Source organism: Psammomys obesus, unplaced genomic scaffold (genome assembly GCF_907164565.1).
Source record: "Psammomys obesus unplaced genomic scaffold, mPsaObe1.curated_primary_1811, whole genome shotgun sequence".
NCBI classification, from domain to species: Eukaryota; Metazoa; Chordata; class Mammalia; order Rodentia; family Muridae; genus Psammomys; species Psammomys obesus.
In genome coordinates, this window is record NW_026590511.1 from 411967 (window position 1) to 430852 (window position 18886).

The window sequence follows — 18886 nt, forward strand, 5'->3', positions numbered from 1 at the left end:
CCTTCCGGAGGGCCTCGGGGTCTCCCAGGCATGTCTCAGAATGCTCCAGAAGGTCTCTGAGCTCAGAACATGAGTGGTCCAAGGCCCCTGAGAAGCCCCGGCATGCCAACGGGGGTGTCGTGCGATTACAGAATTTCCACCTGCGTCCGCTGCGATTCAAAGTCCCAGATGTCCCTCAGCCTGCTGAGACCTCCCATACCTGGGGCTGGGAGGTGGCCAGAGCCCCTGCATTGAGGCTACAGAAGTCCCAGTCTGACTTGCTGGAAAAGGAGGTAGAGAGTGTCCTGCGGAGGGAGCGAGAGGTGGCTGAGGAGAGGAGGAATGCCTTCTTCCCAGAGGTGTTTTCCCCAGAGCTGGACCAGGACGAGAGCCATGAGCAAGAGTCCCGGAGTTCCTCCCGGGCATCTGGTGAGCAGGGATTCAGAGGTTGGCTATTCTGTCCAGGGGACAAGAGCGGGGAGTCGAAGTTTAGAAACATCCGTTTCTCTCAGGAAGTAGATTTTGGAGAGAAAACACTAACTTTGCTCAGCAGTTTTTGAATGCTCTGTTATCAGGTGCATAGGGTTTTGCCCCAGTTCTGAAATGTTCTGTTATTGGGCCCGCAGACAGCTGCATCTCTTTCGTCCTCTTGATTTATCACTCCTCTTTGTTAATGCCATATTTTCCCTCTCAGCTTCATGGTAGTTTTGGCACGTTGCCTATCTAAACTCTTTCCTGGTGCCTGTTTCACCCAGTCTGTTCACCACGAGCTGCCTGTCTGCCCGTCTATGCACCTGTCCTCCTAACGGCTCCAGAATCTTGTCCCCGGCCTGAGGACTGACAAACTGGGCTCTCTCCCTGATGCTGCTTCCTTCCTTCTGTCCCCACCACAGGCATCACAGGCAGCTATTCAGTGTCGGAATCACCATCCTTCACCCCCATCCAGCAGCATTCAGGCCTGGTGTGGAGGGTGGAGACACCAGAGGACGGCGCTCCGGGGCAGAAGACGAAAAGGGAGTCGTGGGTGAGTTGAGTTGACTGAGGTGTGGCTGCTGCCCACAGGGCAGGGCGTTGGACCGGGTGTCTGTTCTCATCTCTAAGGCAACACACAGGCAGGGCCACGTTGTCCTTGTGTGGATCACCCTCGGGGTCAAAGGCCAAATGCTAATGAGGAAAAAAAGCAGATACTAACTGGTCATTATCATCATCTTGGTTTTATATTTGTTTGTTTTTCCAGACAGGGTTTCTCTATGTAGCTTTGGCTATCCTGGACTCACTTTGTAGACCAGGCTGGCTTAGAACTCACAAAAGTATACCAGCCTCTGCCTCCCAGAGTGTTGGTTTTTGCCACCGCACCTGGCTTTGTTTTTATTTTTTGAGACAGAATGGCACTATGTAGCCCTGGCTGTCCTGGAACTCACTCTGTAGACCAAGCTGGCCTCGAACTCAAAACTCACAAGAGATCCTCCTGCCTTTGCCTCCCGAGTGCTGGGATTAAAGATGTACGCCACTAGCCCAGCTCCAGCATAAATTTTTTAAAGGTGTGTGTGTGTGTGTGTGTGTGTGTGTGTGTGTTCCCCAGTGCCACTCAGTGTGAAGAACCTCTCGTCTCGGTTCTCACCTGCCTTCTTTGAGACAGTCTCTGTGCACCTGGCTCACTGGCCCACCACTCGCTATCACTCTCCCGTCTCTCCCTCCCACCACCATAAAACAGTGGGATCACAGACACTTGCTGTCACTTCCAGCTTCACACAGATTCCAAGGGCTCAAACTCAGGGTCTTACACACGCAAGCTAAGCACCTTACCCCCTAAGCCGTCCCCCGTTCTCCACCCCCAGTCACGGGATGTGCCACAGCCCCGTGGCAGGCTGTACAGAAATCATCCCATTAGCATCTTCGGGATCACAGGCACCCACAGCCACCGAGCTCCCCGACCAGCCTGATTCTAAGTGTACTTAGCCCGGCTACGCTAAGAGCCCGGGGGACACCTCAGAGAAGGACACACAGTCCAGCACATTCATCTGCTCTCACAGCCTGACCCTGTGATGTGTGGACGAAGCTGGACAAGATTCAAGTACAAGCAAGTAGCGACCCCAATCTTACCCTTAGTCTCCTTCTCTGATAACCGTGAGTGTTTGTCTGTGGACAAAATGTTGTCTGTGTGCCGGGGCTAGGGCCTGTCAGTGTGGTCCCCACTGTGACACACTGAGACTGACCATGGACACTGTCGGCCAGAGGCTGCCATGAGTGGAACAGTGTGACAGTACAGCATGGCAAATAGCCTTGAGCTCCATGACCATGCGACCCTGGCAAGGTGCCGCCAGCTGGAGTCTCTTCCCATTTGGCACGAAGGGGTGCTGCAGCCGTGTGAGAACTTTCAGGTGGGCGCTGGGGCTGGGCAGGAAGGATAAACGCTGATTGTCAACCTTTTCATGCAGTATGCAGGCATCAACCCCTCGGACCGTGTCAACTCCGAGGTGAGTTCCAAAGGGAGAAGACTGGAGTGTGTCCCTTCTTGTCAATACCCCAACTGCAGCGCTGGTCACTGAGGGCTTTTCTTCCGGGTGTGCGGCTGCACTGGCTGTCAACTATGCTGGCAGAGTCTTCCTGGGGTAGATTGTGCTGTCATCTGCTTGTGATGCCTGCCATGGGCACAGATTATGGGATTTTTTTTTTTTTACCAGAAGACAAAGATTTCAATAGGTTGAGCCACAGAGAAGAGTATTATTATTATTATTATTATTATTATTATTATTATTATTATTATTATTATTGATGTCTGCTATGTGGCCCTGGCTGGCTACATGTAACTTGCTATGCAAGATGGTCCCAAACTCACAGTCTTCCTGTCTCAGCCTCCTGAGTGCTGAGATTGTAAGTGTAACCCTTTCTGGCCTGAAGCTGGATACACAATACACAATTTCCTGGGTGTATGGCTCAGCAGAAGTTGGCAGGTTGCTAGGAGGGAGTGTAAAACAAAGGAGGGGAGATTTCCACCTCAGCTCTGCGCCAGACACTCCTGCACACTGGCAAGGGGTGCCAGCTGCAGGTGGTCAGTGTCTCCAACAGATCCCACGCCCCTTGTGTGCAGGTCCTGGGAGCCACACGGGTAACGCGACACAAGAATGTCTTGGCGGAACGCTGGGAAGCACACATCTATGCCAGTGAGGATGACGACTGAGACTGGAGATGGGGATGCCTGTTCCCTCATCCCATCTGAGGCCTGCGCCAAGTGTCTGCTGCCAGGTTCCTATTTAAGCTCCCTGCTGGAGAGCCTGGCCTCACACCCAGCACAGGGTGTTTATGGCCTGGAAGTTGGTTTGGCTTTCCTGGGGTGGGGAGTATTTCCTGGGTAGGAGTGGTTCTCAGCTGGGGCCGAAATGACAACCCCTGCCAGGTCTCTGTGTATCTAAGACCTTGCCAAATGCTGTGCAGTTCAAAGAGGGAACAAGGCACGGTAGGGTCTGATGCCCTGGGAGCTGGGGGTCCAGAGCTCGCCCTCAGCGGCCCCAGGATCTGCCACTCGGGAGAAAGAGGGCTCTATTTAGGGACCTGCCATTCCAGTCTTGCCAACCCCAAACGTGTTCATGTTGCTACAAAATAAACTTGTCATGAGCTGCCCGCCTGGAGTAGAGGGTGCATTGCAAGCAGCCCCTGCCCTCCGTCTGCCCATTCGTCTCAGTGATGTCAGCCCTGGCTCCCTGAGGTCCTGGGAAAGCTGGACACACAGGATTGGGAAGCGACAGGGATTAAAGGGCTCAAGCATAGTCATGGGGTGGACCCTGCCATCTGTGAAAGGTGCCGAGCCTGAGCCAGGTACCCTCTGCAGTGGACAAACTGTGTCTACCCCAGGTGACCCTAAGAGAAAGCAACAGATGAAAGATAAAGGTGCTGCTCTTTTCCCCGAAGCCTGGTGGGAGCAGCGGGAGACAGTTAAACTCAGTCCCTGTGTGTTGCTGAGCCTAGCTGCCAGTAACTGGCCATGGCAGATATTTGGAGAATCTTGAAGGCTTCCACACGAACCCAGGCGGTGGCTCACGCCTTTAATCCCAGCACTTGGGAGGCAGAGGCAGGAGGATCTCTGAGAGTTCTACAGAGCGAGATTAAGGAGAGCCAGGTCTACACAGGGAAACCCCGACTCAAAAACAAACACATGAAAAGTCCTGCACAGCCTTTTGCAGACTTTCTCTCTCCCCACACCACAGCAGACTTACCCAGCTCTTCAGGCCTCAGCAGCATGTCTCCGAAGCCTTTACACCCCAGTACCACTTTCGTCTGTAGGCATCACAAGCCTGGCTCCGGCCACAGTTTTATCCCCCACCCCACCCCCTGAGACCACAGGGCACGCAGGGCTGGGCCACCTAACCACCTGCAGTCCAGGGGAGATGGCTCCCAGCTCCCATCCTTTCCCTCAGCCCTCACGCTGCCCTCCCCACGTGCCTGAAGCCCTCCTCTCGGGTTCAGGGCTCCCTGTGCTTCCCTCAGCCAGGCCTCAGGGACCCAGTCGCTCGGGGAAGGCCAAGCACAAACAGGAAATAGGCTTTGGGTCACCTCCAATGCAAACTTAGGACTTGGGGCTCTCTGAGGCGGGAGTGCCTTCCTACCTCCAATTATGTGCGAAGCCTGTGTGCTCTCACTTCGTATCTAGTAATGCCACAATCCATCCACGCCAAAGGAGATCCCATCCCATCATCATCACACATTCACCTCAGGTAAAACTGTTACTATGTGAAGTGTGTCCCAGGCAGGCTTGGGAGATCACAGAGGTGGTGTGATTTTGTTAGGGTCACAGAGCCAATCAGTGGCTGGATGCCTGGGGACTGAAGTTGGATGTGGGACCAGCCAAAGGCCTTTTGAAAGAAAAAGATAACCCAAGCAAAACAATTCAAACTGGCTTTGGCAAAGCCAGATACCGTCTTCCAACTTTCTTTTCCCTATTGGAGAGCTCTGGCCAAGGCCAGCCTCAGTTTCCTCCTTTGCACGAGCCGAGACTCTGTTGGCACCACCCCAACTGGTGTCTGAATGGTAACCCCTGCACAGGGTGCACAGTCAGCGCAGAATTAATGCCAGTTCATTCTGGCCTTCATTAATTAACCCTACTCTCTGGAGGAGGGTTAAGTCAAGAACCTCCCGGTTTGAAACAGCATTTGCACACGGCCGCCAGAGGGAGGCAAAGCACCAGCAACAACCAGATTCCTGCTGGGTGGGCATGGGAGCAGCGGTCCCTCTGGCAGCTAAGAGGTGCCTCTCTGGCAGCTGTGGCAGGTGCCTGGAACAGCCGGGGACTGCAGGGATGGCAGGAAGTTCAGCCATGAGGCACAAAGCTGGCGTGGATTCCAGCTGCAGATCGACACAGAAGTCAGAGGACACCTTTGTGGAGTCCACCCTCTGCTTTCACCTTGACATAGGGTTTCTCTGTTGTAGCCCTGGCTGTCCCGGAACTGGCTCTGTAGACCAGAGATTCACTTTCCCGAGGGATGGCATAGCATCTAAGGAAGGGACTCAGGTCTGGCTTGCACAACAAGAATCATTGCCTGTTCAGCCGTGGTACCAGCCTGGCTTTGGCTGTCCTGGATTTTTCTTTTTGTTTTTGTCACGGTGAGAATTGAACCCATAGCCGCCTGTACACTATCTAAGCACCCTGCCACAGCTATATCATAGATTTTAATTCATATTTTGTTTTTGTTTTTTTGAGACAGGTGTAATAGCCATGGCTGTCCTGGACTCACTCTGTAGACCTAGGATTAAAGGCATGTGCCACTACCAACTGTAAAAAATTTAAGTCAGACCGGGCATGGTGGTGCATGCCTATAATCCCAGCACACTAGAAGAAGCAGATGGATCACTGTGAGTTCAAGGCCAGCCTGGTCTATAGACATCCAGGGATATCCAGATTACAGAGAAACCCTGCCTCAAAACACAAAACAAAAACAATTAAGTCAGCTACAACAGCATGCCAGCTGGTGATGGCACACGCCTTTAATCCCAACATTCTCGGAAAGCAGAGGCAGATGGATCTCTGAGTTCAAGGCCAGCCTGGTCTACAGAGTGAGTTGCAGTACAGCCAGGGCTACTGCAGAGACCATGTCTGGAAAAACCATAAAAGAAAAGAGAAAAAAAAACCCATACATACATACAGACAGACAGACAACATACATAATGGGCTGTAGCTCAGAGAATGGCACTCTCACCTGGTGTGCAGGAGCCCCAGCCTCCATGCCAGCTTTACATAAGGCAGACATGCTATCACCACAGTGCTGCACTTGGGAGAAGAGACTCGAGACGCTCAGTCGTCCACAGGGGCAAAGGACTTGGCTTACCCGAGACCATTTCTGGAGTGAAACAGAGTAAGTTTTAAAGTTTCCAAACAAATATTTCGAAAACAGATAATTACAATCTAGCTCCATCGACTTACTGCACGTGTTTCCTGTGACAGAGATACCCAATGTGACAAACTAACACCAGAAATGTGGTGCTTGAAGAGTAACATTCGGCAATCCTCCATTATATTCCACTGCCCTCCACCATCCTCCTCCACCATCCTCCACCATCCTCCTCCATCCTCTTCCATCATCCTCCATCATCCTCCACCACCCTCCATCATCCTCCATCCTCTTCCATCATACTCCATCCTCTTCCATCATCCTCCATCATCCTTCACCACCCTCCATCATCATCCTTCTCCATTTTCCCACCATCCTCTACCATCTTCCATCAACCTACATCATCTTCCCACTAACCTCCCATAATGTCCTCTATCTGTCTTTCTTCTCTCATGATCCCCCATCCTGTTCTGACTTCCACTTCTGTGTTCCCAGCAGTAAAAAGGACAGCCTGCAGCCACATGTGACAAATCCCTCCTTTCTCAGTCCTCTTGCCTCCTACCTTATAAATGTCAAAAGTTAAACCCTCCCTACAGCAGCTGTAGAGATGGCTCAAACAGTAAGAAAACATACTGCTCTGAAGGAGACTCAAGTTCGATTTCCATCACCCACACAATGTTAAGGTCCCTAAAGACCACCAGGAGCCAGGAGCTGGACCACATATGCAAGAGCAAAGAGCTTTATTTTGTCTTAATTTCGTTCTCTCTACTGACACCAGTGCAGTGGGTCAGAGAGGAGAGCCCCAAGCTGCTGCATGGCAGGGTTTTTATTGGGGTTTGAGCAAGAACCGGGAATTCCCAGCTTAGCAGTACCAGGATTGGATGCTGCTCAGCAAAGGCAAAGCTTGTTACAAAGTGATTGGCTGACATAACCTCAGGAATGTTAGGTCGGTGGGCTGCCCAGCACAGAGGCCTGCACCCTGAGATAAGATACCTTCCCATTCTTGTGGCTACCTCCAGGCTATTCCTTGGGTGGGAGTTTTATGGTTTTCTTATTCCTGGAATCGGTGACCAATGGCCTAATGAGACTAATGGGCCTAATGACTTTTTTTTTTTTTGGGGGGGGGGGGTGATCAGGCCTGGTCCTCTCAATAGCAGCACACACAACCATTTACAACTCCAGTTCCAGGGGTCCGGTGCCCTCTTTTGGCCTCTGCGGGAACTGTGTACACACAAGGCACATTCATACACACAGGCAAACACTCTTACATATAAAATAGAAATAAATAAAAAATTAAAGACTGAACTAATAAGAGGTCGCCATATCCCAGTGCCCATCCTGTAGCTCCCCTGCCTTTCCTGTCTTCGCTGCTTTGTGGGTTCTTCTTTTTTCCACCCTTTATGCCCCCACTGTCTCACTCCCTATTACTACATAAGAGAGGAAGAAGACTAGAGGGGAGAGATAGAGATCCCTGAATCTAATTTCTTTTCCTTTCTTCTTCGATCATGACCACTAACAAGCACAACCAACACCCTGAAGGATTACCAACCACCAACCCCACCCCCTCTCAGGGCCTGAGCGTTTATAGACCCTCTGAAAAGTTCCCAGAATGCCAAACCTCACACAGTCGCAGAAACTCTCTGCAGCTGGCAAAACCACGTCTCTGCTAGAGCACAAGACAAATCATAGTCAGTGCTTTGAACAGTCCAAAGCAGCCTTGTATCCCCACACCTGGGATTAAACACCTTCTTACAATATTTGGCTTTTGAGAGTTGTGTGTGTGTGGTTTTGGGTTTTTGTTGTTACTGCTGTTGTTGTTTTGTTTTGAAGACAGGGCTTGTGTAGCCCTGGCTGTCCTGAAACTATGTCTGTCGACTAGACTGGCCTGGAATTCAGAGAACCGACTGCCTCTGCCTCCCAAGTGTTGGGATTAAAGTCATGCACTGTCACCACTTGCTTATTTGTGTTTTTTAAAGAAACCAAGGGGCTGGAGAGATGACTCTGAGGTTAAGAGCACTGGCTGCTCTTCCAGATGTCTTGAGTTCAATTCCCAGCAACCACATGGTGGCTCACAACCACCTACAATGAGATCTGGTGCCCTCTTCTGGCATCCTGGTGTACATGCAGGCAGAACATCATATACATAATAAACTAAATATATCTTAAAAAACAATTCCAAAATTCTCACTAGAGCAGTGTGGGTCTTACTCTCACATACCTGGCTTCATGGCACCATCTGACTCTTGCAGTGTCTGTGCTTTCTGCCTGGTCCTTTCCAGGGTCAGAAGTGGTTTTCTTCTGCATGTTTGGGGACCCAACAACAAAAGGAGCCTTGGCTACGGAGCCTGTGGGCATCAGTGTGTGGGAGTGCCCTTTGCTCTGGCTCATCCACAGTTTTTTATTTTGAGACCGGGTCTCACAGATACTAGGCCAGGCTGGCTTTAAACTAATTTTATAGCCTAGAAAGGTTCCACTCTCACGTTCCTCCTTCCTGAGCTTTCTGAGGTGCTGTGTGCTAGGCCTGGGTCCCTGTCCCCTGCTCTCTGAGGACAGTCACACCCACCGACATCTTGGGAGGGTCTGTGTACTTTGCACCTGATTGCTGCGTTGATTGTACTCTGCTAAGCATCTTCTCCCTGAGTGCCATTTGCAACTTGTTTAAAGTAAAAGAGTAAATGTTTTAACTAGAAATAAATTGCCTATGCAAAGACTGGGTGAGCAAGTCATATATGGGAATCAGCCACCAACCGCAGAGGCCGTCTCCACATGGACAGCAAAGGAGATTCCTCTCTGGACAGGAGACTGGTGTTCCCAGACGCCCTCTGCCATGGCAGCATGGCCAAAATTAGACCCCTGCTCTCTGTACAGCTGTCCTTGGCTTTAGTGACCACATGGTCAAGATGACTCTGGAAGGTTCAGCCCCTGGGCCATATTTGGGCCTTTCTGAGGAAGTGTGCTGGTCTGGCATGAAACTCATAATTGCAAGTCCCAAATCCCCTTTCCTGGCAGGAAGTAGCCATCTGCATGCTGTCCATTCTGGTGTACAGCCTCAGCAGGCCAGTGACTTGGGTGGGGAAAGGCTGCTTTCCCATCCCGGGCAGTGTGACGTCCCCGGGGCCGGGGACCCTGGGTCATCCAAGGTACTTTCTGGGCAGTTTGTGGTAAATGGTACTGCAGTGAGCTGTCACACAGGGTGCTCAGAGCGTGGCCTGGCCCAGTCTCAGTACTGTGTACTCCAACTGGGCATCACAGGTGCACCGCCCTCATCCCAGTCAGTATTCAGGAGGCAGAGGCAGCTGGATTGCTGAGAGTTCAAGACCAGCCTGGAGTACATTACTTCCAATATCAAGAAAGACAGAACACCATTCTCAGCCCATTCAGGACAGGAGGCATGTGGATATTTGTGAGTTTAAGGCCAGTCTGGCCTACACACCAAGTACCAGGGCAGCCTGTGCTACACAAAGAGAATGAATATAAGAAAACAGGGCCTGGGCCAGGTGGTGGTGCATGCCTTTAGGTGGTGGCAGAGGCAGGCAGATCTCTGTGAGTTCGGGGCCACCCTGGTCTACACAGAGAGTTCCAAGACATCCAGAAGGTGTTGGGATCCCCTGGAACTGGAGTTAGTGACAGTTGTGAGCTGCCTTGTGAGTGCTGGAAACCTGGGTCCTCTGGAAGAGGTGCTCGGTAGGTAACCCATGAGCCATCACCCCCCCCCCTTTTCTTTTGTTTGTTTGAGACAGGGTTTCTCTGTGTAGCCCTGGCTGTAGATATGCAGGCGAAACACCCATAACAAATAAAATACATAAATAAAAATGTAATAACTAAACAGGATTCTTTTTTTAAAGAATAAATATTAAAACGGTAAAATTAAGTTAGGCTGTTTTTCAGTTTCTTCGTTGGTAATGATGTGCTTTCCGGTCTTTCCGGCGAAGGTTTCTCTTTGTAGCCCAGGTGGCCTCAAATTCGTGATGCTTCTGCCTGCGCCTTCTGGGTCTGTGGGATGACCCTAGGCAGAGGGCTTAGCTATCCTGAGTGAATCACTGGGTTCCACTCCCGGCATTGCATAAACAGAGCTCGGTGGCGCATGGCTATCATCTCAGCAATCAGAAAATGGAGGCAGAAGAGTCAATCAGAGGCTCAAGACCATGTCCAGTTTGTGTTAGCCTGGGCTACATGAGAGCACGTCCAAACAAACAAACAAACAAACCGCAGGTCGCAGGCACCCTGCATAGTCCGCAGGGCATTGACTGATGGGCGCCATCACATCCAAACCTCCAAACTCGGAGAGTTGGGCCAGAAACATCCCCAGCAGGTTTTTCCAGCCTTCGGAGTCCTAGGCAGTAACGTGCACCTGGGCTGCTTGGGCTTGCTGGAATTTCTTCCACGGTACAACAAGCAGACTTATGGCTGCGCAGAGCTGGGTGGGAGGGCGCAGAGGGGGAGTGTAAAAGGAAGGGGGAACTTAGGGATACCTGGGTTCGGTACTGGCCTCCAGCCCTGCCTTGTAGGTGGCAGAGATCCCTCGTTTCCTACCTCCCAGCCTCTTCAGTGGTACAGCCCCTGTCTAGAAATCCCCAATGAGGGGCTGGGGCGTGGTCACGGGTGGAGCCCCGCTTGGAATTCCCTGGAGAGGGGCTGGGGGGCGGGAGATCAGGCTCCTGTATTCTAACAAGTCTGAAACTCTGGGTTTGTGATAGTAGAAAGAGGAGTGGAGGAAATTCACGCGCCGCGTGAGTCTGAGGAAGTGGGAGGGACTTTGCCTCTGGAATGTCTGTGCCCCCGCCTGGGCAGTCTAACCCTTCACACCCATCCCCCCAGGCTCCTGCCAAGTCCAGGCCGGGAAAGGAATTCCTGGCTAAGTCTAATTTAAAACAAACAGATAAACAATGCTTGGTGGAAGGGGAATGAGAGGAATGCGGGCGTGGCTCCCCGCTGAGGGAGGATTGGGGCTCCGGACTGCGGGGGCAGAGGTCACCGTGACCCCAGCAACCTCCCCTCCCCCGCCCCGCACCCGTCTCTGCTGGGAGCCCACCCCAGCCGGGCTTTCCAAGGTTACTCTGGTTTACGGCCTTTTTGCTCGGCTGGTGGCAAATTGGGGGGGGGGGGGGAACAGCCTCCAGGAGGCGGGGATATCAAAGAACAGATTCGGAATCCCGGGAAACCTTTGTTTCTTAAGGCTGGGCGGGGCTCCTGCAGGACAATCTGGACTCCAGACAGGAGTATCCGTTAGTGTTTTCCTTCAGGAAAGCCGAGGTAGAGGGATTGCTGCAATTTTAATGACTGGGCTAGCATGAGATGTTGCGTTGTCTCAAAACATGCAGGCCTGTTATCCCAGCATTCAGGAGGTGGGAGGCAGGAGGACCAGGAGACCAAGGCTATCCTGGTCTACACGAGACCCAAATAAAAAATTATTACAAGGTTGACAGCATGCCCTGGTGGCAAGGCCCTAGTATGGAATCCCCAGTTTTGAAAAATAAAATACGTTTCCGCGTAGCTCTTTCCTGATGCCTCCCAGAATTTCTCACACTACCTGGAATCCACAAAAACCTCTTGGAGGCCCAGGTTTGCGGGTGACAGGAAGGTCACACTGTGTTTCTGTTTCTAGCAGGGAACTTTTTTATCTGGATTTAGAAAGGAGCCTGCTCAGAGAACACAGCAGAGAGGGAAGATGTGGGGCTGGTGGCTGCCCAACCGATTCTAGAGTTCTTCATGATCAAGTCGCTGACTTTTAACCCTGTGAGGACTGTGGAGAAGTTGGGGGAGCAGGCAGAATGAGTCTCAACCCGACTCTCTCTCGTATGTATATATATTTTTATTTGAATGGGCAGTTTGCCTGCATGTATGTCTATGCATCGCAGAGACTGGAAGAGGGTATCAGATCCTGAGGCTGGACTAACCGTGGTTGGTTGGTACAGCTGCTGCAGTGGTGCTGGGAATCAAAATGGGTCCCCTGGAGGAGCAGCCAGCGCTCCTAGGCTATCAGGCACCTCCTCAGCCCCAATGCGGGTCAGTTTAAAAAGCGAGGAGGCAATAGCAGTAGCCTGTGTGGTTTGGGGAGTCACTTGGAGCACGCTGGCTGACTGCTGGAAGAGCCACTTTTCCTGCCCAATCCCGGGCTTCTTTTAGTCTGTGGTTCTTCTTGAGAGCACGGTCAGCCCAAGGAGCTTATCTCCCTCTAAGATGTATATGTATCCCAGCACTCCGGGAGGCTGAGGCAGGTAGATCTTTTTGAGTTCGAGGTCAACCTGGTCTACAAAGTGAGTACAGGACAACCAAAGCTACACAGAGAAATCCCCAAAATACACACACACACACACACACAAATAGATATGTATGTATTGTGTATGATCTTAGGTAACTATAAAATAATATGATTCCTTGAGGCTTTACCCAACAGCGTTGGTGGTGTTTGTCCCTCGCCCCTCCTTCTTTGGTATTGACCTCTGTGCATTCTTCCCTGTTGGAGCACCCCATTATTTTGGTCCCTACTTTGCCCGCTTCACATCATATGAATCCTGCTGCTCCCATTCCAAGGAGACCCCACCGTCACCGGCGCCCTGAGATCCCTTTTTTTTTTTTTTAAAGATTTATTTATTTATTATTTATTCAGTATTCTGCCTGCATGTGTGCCTATAAGGCAGAAAGAGGGCACCAGATCTCATTATTGATGGCAGGGGTTACCATGTGGTTGCTGGGAATTGAACTCAGGACCTTTGGAAGAACACCAAGTGCTCTTAACCTCTGAGCCATCTCTCCAGCCCCCGAGATCCCTTTTACATTTTCCCAGTTTCTGCAGTTGCTACAGTCTACATACTCACATCTGAACATCTGAACGTTTGAGCCTCCATTAAGAGAGAATACTGGCTGTTTGTCTTTCTGGGTCTGGGTTTCCACACTCGATGTGTTCTTTTCAAGTTCCATCCATTTACCTGCAAGTTTCACGATTTTGGTTTTCTTTACAGATGAATGATATTCTCTAGTGTATATAGACTACATTTTCATTATCTGCTCATCGGTTGAAGAACATTCCAGTTGTTTCCATTTCTTAGCTGTTATGCGTGGAGTAGCAATGGACAGGTTGAGGGAGTATCTGAGGAGTAGGATGTCCTTCGGGCACATGCCAAGAAGCGAAGCGGTATACCTGGGTCCCACGGGAGGGTGATTTTTAGCCTTTGGGACTCCCCACTGATTTCTGTAGTAGCTGCGTCAGTCTGCAGCCCCAGCAGCAGCTAATGAGGGCTCCCTCTCCTTGCCTCCAGAATGTGCTGTCAGTTGCTTTGCTGACTGTCTCCTTTCTGACTTGGTCGAAGGTAAGCCCCTACTGCTGAAGACACCACAGTCTGTCTAAGGACATTTAGGACAAAGGACTCCTTGGGAAGTTTGAACCAAGTCTTCCCCAGAGGCTTCATTTCTGCAGTCTGGCTTCCATGGTTCCAGAAAATACTATGTCAGCTAACAAGTGAGGGAAGCCATTAAATGGTCCCACCTAGCAGAGGCATGCATGAACCAAGACAGTGACCAACATGGCAGAGTATTCTTTTTTTTTTTTTTTTTGAATTTTATTTTTTTATCAGTTACAGTTACATTTTATTAACTCTGTATCCCAGCCTTGTCCAGATCCCTCCTTCCCTCCCAGTCCCTCCCTCCTTCCCTCCCTCCCTCCCTCATCTCCACCGTGCCCCTTTCCAAGTCCACTGATGGGGGGACCTCCTCCCCATTCATCTGATCCTGTTTTATCAGATATCTTCAGGACTGGCTGCAAAGCTCTCCTCTGTGGCCTAACAGGACTGCTCCTCCCTTGGGGGGTGGGGAGGCCAAAGAGCCAGTCAGGCAGAGTATTCTTAAATGCACTCATATGTCTGGCAACCAACAGCTGTCTGATTGGATGTCAGGCCAGTCAACAGGAGGGAGACTAGGCCTGGTACCGGACACATTGGCAGCCTCCCAGGGCCGGTCATGGATCTTAGAAGAGGACCCACTACCACCACTTGGCTGGACCAGCATAATTCATAACCACATTCTGGACCTTATCCTTCTACCCATAGCTAAGTGCACCCCTGACATCAAAGAAGACTCTCAGTACAGCAGATGGAGACCATGGAAGAAAACCACAACTGGATGCATCTGCATCACAGCGTCTGGGGCTGCCTCAGCAGACAGCTCAGAAGGTTGCAGAAGACCAGGAAGTCCACTATGAAACTCTTCTAGAAATGGCTCCATAAACAGGATTCGAAGAATGGCCAGAGCAATCAATAGGCTGACATGGAAAGAGGAAAATGTCATGAGGCCCCACTCCTTGACAAAGAACTGCAGGCAAGGAGTGCTGGGAGAAGGAGAATTAGCCCCTCCCAGGGATCAGGCCCCTGTGGAGTGCCCAGTAAAGAGTGGTCAGCCCTGAAACCAGATACAAACAGACTCAGCAGGCTGCACTTATATATTAGTACACACACACAAGCATAAAACAATAACATGAAAAGAAAAAGAGGCTGCCATTTCAGAGTGAAGGAAGCACTGGGAGGGGTTGGGGGAGGAAAGGGAAAGGGAAGTGTTGTGGTTGCACCATAAATTAAAAGTGCATTAGCCAGCTGTAGCGGCACAGGCCTTTAATCCCAGCAGTTGGGGAGGCAGGTCTCCACAAAGACAAAGTGTTCCAGCCTGATTCAGTGGTGCACACCTGTAATTCCAGCACTCTGAGAGGCAGAGGCAGGCAGGATCTCTGAGTCCGTGATAGCCAAGACTACACAGAGAGACCCTGTTTCAAAAAAACCAAAAAAACAAAACAAAAACCAAAGTAACAGCGGGAAGTCGGGGCTATAGAGAGATTCTATCTCAAAAACAATACATTAAAAAAATAAAAATTAAAAGTCTATGTGTTGGTATTTAGGCAAAATAGCTTCTTTCTAGGATTCCCCAGTGAAGGGCTGGGGCAGAGCTTTAGTGCACAGCTAGTCCCAGCATCCTACAGCATCCTGGGTTGGAAGTTGCTGCTGGTGGCGCACGCCTTTGGTCCCAGCATTGAGAGGTAGAGGCAGGTGGATCTCTGAGTTCCAGGCCAGCCTGGTCTACAGAATGAGTTCAGGACAGCCAGAGCTCCACAGAGAAACCCTGTCTCAAAAAAACAAACCAAACAAACAAAAATCTCACTGGGCATATAAACCACACTTCAGAGTAGGTCTCACGTTTAGGAGTTGCCATATACAAAGGGAACTTCATGCTTTTATTTCTCTGCGTGTGTGAATTTTATATATATATATATTTTTTTTTTCATTTTTATTTTTGGTTTTTGAGGCCGTTTTGTAGCCCTGGCTGTCCTGGACTTGAGTTATAGCCCAGGCTGGCCTCACAGAGAACCTCCTGCGTCTGCCTCCCGGGTGCTGGGATCACAGACGTGCGCCACCAAGCCCGGCTTTGTTTAAGAGAAAGAGAAAGAAAAGATAAAGTTGGTAGTGTAAAGGAGGTTGAGAGGATCTGGGAGGAGTTGGGAGGTGGGAAAAATATAGTCAAAATATATTATATGAGACAAATACTAATTAAAAAAATACAAATCTAGCCTTAGAGACAGGGTAAGGCCCTAGGCCAGCTGGGTCAGTGGGTGAATGCATTGCTGTGAGGCTGATGACCTGAGGTAGTTCAGGCCCCTGAGCTGAGAGGGTGCAGAGGGAGAGCCAACCGCCGTAAGCTGTCTGCCTGCCAAGCATGCTCCATTGCATGTACACCCACACACAGACACATCAGGTAAGGAAATAAATGTAAATTTCTTTTAAAAGAAATATGTGAAAGCCTGACCTGGCAACATACTCCTGTTACTCCAGCACTCAGGAGGCAGAGGCAGGAGAGGTAAGGATTCAAGGCCGTCCTCTGCCACGTAGGGAGTTTGAGGGGGAAAAAGAAAGGGAGAAGAAAGTGCTGACTGTCCACAGTGCTTGCCAGGCAGTCCTGATTGGTCACATGAGGCTCATCCACTGGGCTGCTGTAATGTGTCCCTCAGCAGGCACCTGAGCCGCTGCTGGGACCAAGATCAAGTGTTGCTTGTCTGCTGTGAATTATTGATGCGCTAAAGATCACCCCACACCCTGAGCTCCCCATCTCCACTTTCCTGCATTGCCCTTGATAAAACCCTGGGGGGGGGGTGACCAGAATTGGGACAGGGGTAATAGCCAGCAAGTCTTTGGTACTAGAACCCCATGGGCCCCACCTGCACCTTCTGGGGGTAATGGCATTCCAGGTCCATGACACATGGGAACCAGACTCCAGGGGTCACTATCGGGGAACAGTTTGGTTTGCCTGTCGTAGTTTTTCAGAGATAGGGTTTCCCTGTGCAGGCCAGGCTGACCTGGTATTTGTGACCACCCCTTCCCTCCCCAGTGCTGAGATGACAAACATCATCATGCCCCACCATGCATGGCCTCCCACGGGTGCTGTGGACATGGCGCCAGGCCATTTTCTGAAGAAGGAGGAGGAGAAGGAAGAGGAGGAGGAGGGTTTTCGACACTGAGTCTATCTATGTAGCCCTGCTACTTCTTGTCCGATTGTGAACCATACATATCTCCAGAAATTGATCATTCTCCCTGGGGACAGCTCCCCTCTGGAGAAGAGTCCGTTGGGACTGCTGGACTGCTGGACTGCACACTTGGCTTTGCTGCTGTTTCTTTTCTAGGTTTTTGGTGCCAGAAATGAAACTCAGGCCATCTTGGACAAGGTTTCTCCTCAGTGCCTGGCCTTCATTTTCTTTACATTAGGAAGGTGTCAGCCAGATGGTGGTGGCCCATGTCTTTGATCTCAGCACTTGGGAGGCAGAGGCAGGCCAATCTCTATGAGGCCAGCCTGGTCTACAGAACAAGTTCCAAGACAGTCTGAGTTATACAGAGAAACCCTGTCTTGAAAACAAACAAACAAACAAACAAACAAACAAAATTGTCTTAGGCTGGGCTGTGATGGCATATGCCTTTAATCCAAGCACTTGGGAGACAGAAGCAGGCAGCCTGGAAGAGGCCAGCCTGGTCTAAAGAGCACGTTCCAGGACAGACAGGGCTACACAGAAAAGTCTTGTCTTGAAAAACAAACATAAAAGATGTTTCAGGCTAGCACTGGAGCTCCTTCACTTTCATGAAGTCCTGCAGTCCATTCCAAGCACCATATACCTGGCCTGTTGGTACATGTCTGTCACTCCAGTACCAGGGAGGTAGAGGCAGGAGGATCAGGAGTTCAAGGTCATCCTTGGCTACACAGTGAGTTTTCAGCCAGCCAGGGCTACTGAGGACCCCATCTCAAAACAAAAACACATCCTTATGCCTGTGGATTATAAAAACGAAGGAAGGTCTAGATGCCACAGAGGCCCACAACGGGGAAGGGATCCCCAAGAATTCACCCTGGAACTATTGGCCGGAGGCCTCTCTAGGTCTTCTGATATTCCCTACAGATGACCTGGCAGCCAGGCAGCAAGGAAGTAGCATCTGGATCATTTCCAGCCTGGCTCAGGTTCAGACTTATCTAGACATCTCCCTTTCAATAAATTTTGCAAGGCCACAGAGGTAAGCTTGCAGACGGGGCCATTGCTATCCCTGTCTCCATGGCTACACAGAGGCCCGGGCTTGCCTGGCCCCACTCCACCTGCTGTCCTGGATGCTCAGCAGCCTGTATTGCGATACAAACAGACTGGCAGCTCAGAAAAAGTCTCACTGTTCAACATCAGAGGGTACCAGAATGAGACCTAGGGCCAGTGCAGGGCTGCATGCTGCCCAGGATCCAGGGAGAGTCTTTTCTGTCCATTCCCACCCCAGGACCTCCAGAGGGGGTCTCCGAAGAGCCTTACCAACCCATTTCTACTACAGTTAGTACAGGGCCCGGGGCTGCCTGCACCTGAATATCTTCTCTCTGGAGTCAGAGACTTATGTAGCCCAGGCTGGCCTTAAATTCACAAGGTACCCAAGGATGACTTTGAACTCCTGTTCCTCCTGCATTCATCGGCCCAGTTTTGGAGTGACAGGCTGTACCACAAGGCTAGGTTTATGTGGTGCTTGGGATGGAACCTTGGTGAGCGCACTCTACACTGAGCCCCGGCCCTAAATATGCCGCTTCTATGAACCTTATATTCACGGCCTCAACTTGCATTTGTTGAGACCCTGTTTCTCACAAAATGATCCATTCCCTACTCTCTGGTTGTCAGGGATGTGGGCAGACAAGACTAGACTCACCTAGGCAAAGTGAGGTATTCAGTGGGCAAAGGTGCCATGGAGCTTGATGTCCTGGGTTCAGTTCCCATGATGCACCTGACAAAAGGAGAGAAATGACTTCTCTAAGTTACCCTGTCCCCTCCATACATGTATCATGGCACAAGCCACCCTCACCCCAAAATAAATGTAATTTAAAGAAATAAATGAGCAAGCTGGGTTTGGTGGTGCACACCTGCAATTCCTGCACTCAGGGAGGCAGAGGCAGGTGGATCTCCGTGGATTCGAGGCCGGCCTGGTCTACAAAGAGAGTCCAGGACAGCCAGCGCTACACAGCTACACAGAGAAACCCTGTCCTGAAAAACAAAATAATAATAATAATAATAATAATAATAATAATAATAATAATAATAA

General features: G+C 50.6%; 1 protein-coding gene across 1 annotated transcript in view; it reads left to right on the forward strand.

Annotated features, from left to right (window-relative positions):
* The window catches only part of Misp (mitotic spindle positioning), a 9216-nt gene extending 5608 nt beyond the window's left edge, over nucleotides 1-3608 (forward strand). The window contains 4 exon segments of the mRNA XM_055607754.1: nucleotides 1-408; nucleotides 873-1003; nucleotides 2418-2456; nucleotides 3071-3608. The exon segment at nucleotides 1-408 is cut by the window's left edge and continues 4 nt beyond it. Coding sequence (XP_055463729.1) covers nucleotides 1-408; nucleotides 873-1003; nucleotides 2418-2456; nucleotides 3071-3160 — 668 coding nt within the window. The 3' untranslated portion in view covers nucleotides 3161-3608.
* Nucleotides 3609-18886: the final 15278 nt, after the last annotated feature.